The 1184-nt window shown below is 32.8% G+C and overlaps 1 protein-coding gene across 1 annotated transcript in view; it reads right to left on the reverse strand.

Annotated features, from left to right (window-relative positions):
• The window catches only part of LOC110229314 (serine/threonine-protein kinase ppk15), a 2817-nt gene extending 2331 nt beyond the window's left edge, over nucleotides 1–486 (reverse strand). Inside the window, exon 1 of the mRNA XM_021029099.1 lies at nucleotides 3–486. Coding sequence (XP_020884758.1) covers nucleotides 3–156 — 154 coding nt within the window. The 5' untranslated portion in view covers nucleotides 157–486. The remainder of the gene's footprint in view (nucleotides 1–2) is intronic.
• Nucleotides 487–1184: the final 698 nt, after the last annotated feature.

The following is a 1184-nucleotide window of genomic DNA, read 5'->3' on the forward strand; positions in this document are numbered from 1 at the left end:
GATTCTGATCGGTGGCGGAATCGGGAACAGAAACTTCTCGAAATCGAAAGAAGCGAGTTTGTTTTTCTCGTTAATATCGTCTCTCAGAGCAGATTCCGCCTCCGTTAAACCATTCCTCCGGAGAAACTCAAGCACAGATTTCACATCAACCGCCATTGACCAACCACCACTGTCAGTGTCACGAGAGAGTTTCAGAACAAGCGAGAGACACGACGGAGAGATAAAGAGAAGGGAAAGTTTCAAACTTGGAATCACGTGATTGAGAATCGAGTCAAAAAACTAAAACCCATTGTTGGTATAGATGATAAGCTTCTTAAAGTCTCGCATGCTCTGATGATTTAATCTAAATCTCTGATCTTTATTCTTCTTCTTCTTCATCTAAGTCTTCTTCTACTCTGTATAGGCTCTGTAGGACCAAAGTTAAGAATAACGGACATGGTGCGATGTCTTGTCTTACCGGTTTTTTTTTTTTGGGGGAAATTTTCTCTCTGAAGGTTTCTTCACGTTACGGGATTGATAAGTTTCAACGTTCGTGGTTTTTTTTTTTTTTTTTCACTCATTGACACGTGTACTAATACAGATTTGACACGTGTAAATGATATCACTGTTTTTGGCGTATTTTGACTTTATTTTATAATGTTGAACCGACGGAAGTTTTTAACATTTCGTTTTTTCTTGTATTGGGGGACAAAATCGAATTCAAAAGTTTAATAAAATAATGAAAAAGGAAGAATCTTTCAGATGATTGTGATTATTTTACTTAAAAATCTCTAAATCTTCCACTGTTGTATTATTTATTTATTTAAGTTATAAGAAAGCGAATCTATCAATCGTCCACCATCATCATCACTTACCTAATCTAAGAATTTTCAAAGTATCAAGAAGTTTTCTTTTGGTAAAAACGTAACAAGAAGTTTTAGTTAATTTTAGTTTACATGAGGTAAGATACTTAAAAACTTTATTGTGAAATTTGGGAAATGAAGAAATCATATCATATAACTTTATAATTAATCTCTGTATTTATATTTCTAGCAATTCTTGAGGAGATTGTGTTTTTCTCTCTTTTGCTTTTACCCTTACCTTTATAAAAAAAAAAAAAAAGTGTTTCCAATGCCTTTTTAAGCCTATTATTAATTACTACAGAAATTGAACGTTGTAGTTTTTTTTTTCTTTTCTTTTTGTTA

Source organism: Arabidopsis lyrata (genome assembly GCF_000004255.2).
Source record: "Arabidopsis lyrata subsp. lyrata unplaced genomic scaffold ARALYscaffold_4, whole genome shotgun sequence".
Classification (NCBI taxonomy): Eukaryota; Viridiplantae; Streptophyta; class Magnoliopsida; order Brassicales; family Brassicaceae; genus Arabidopsis; species Arabidopsis lyrata.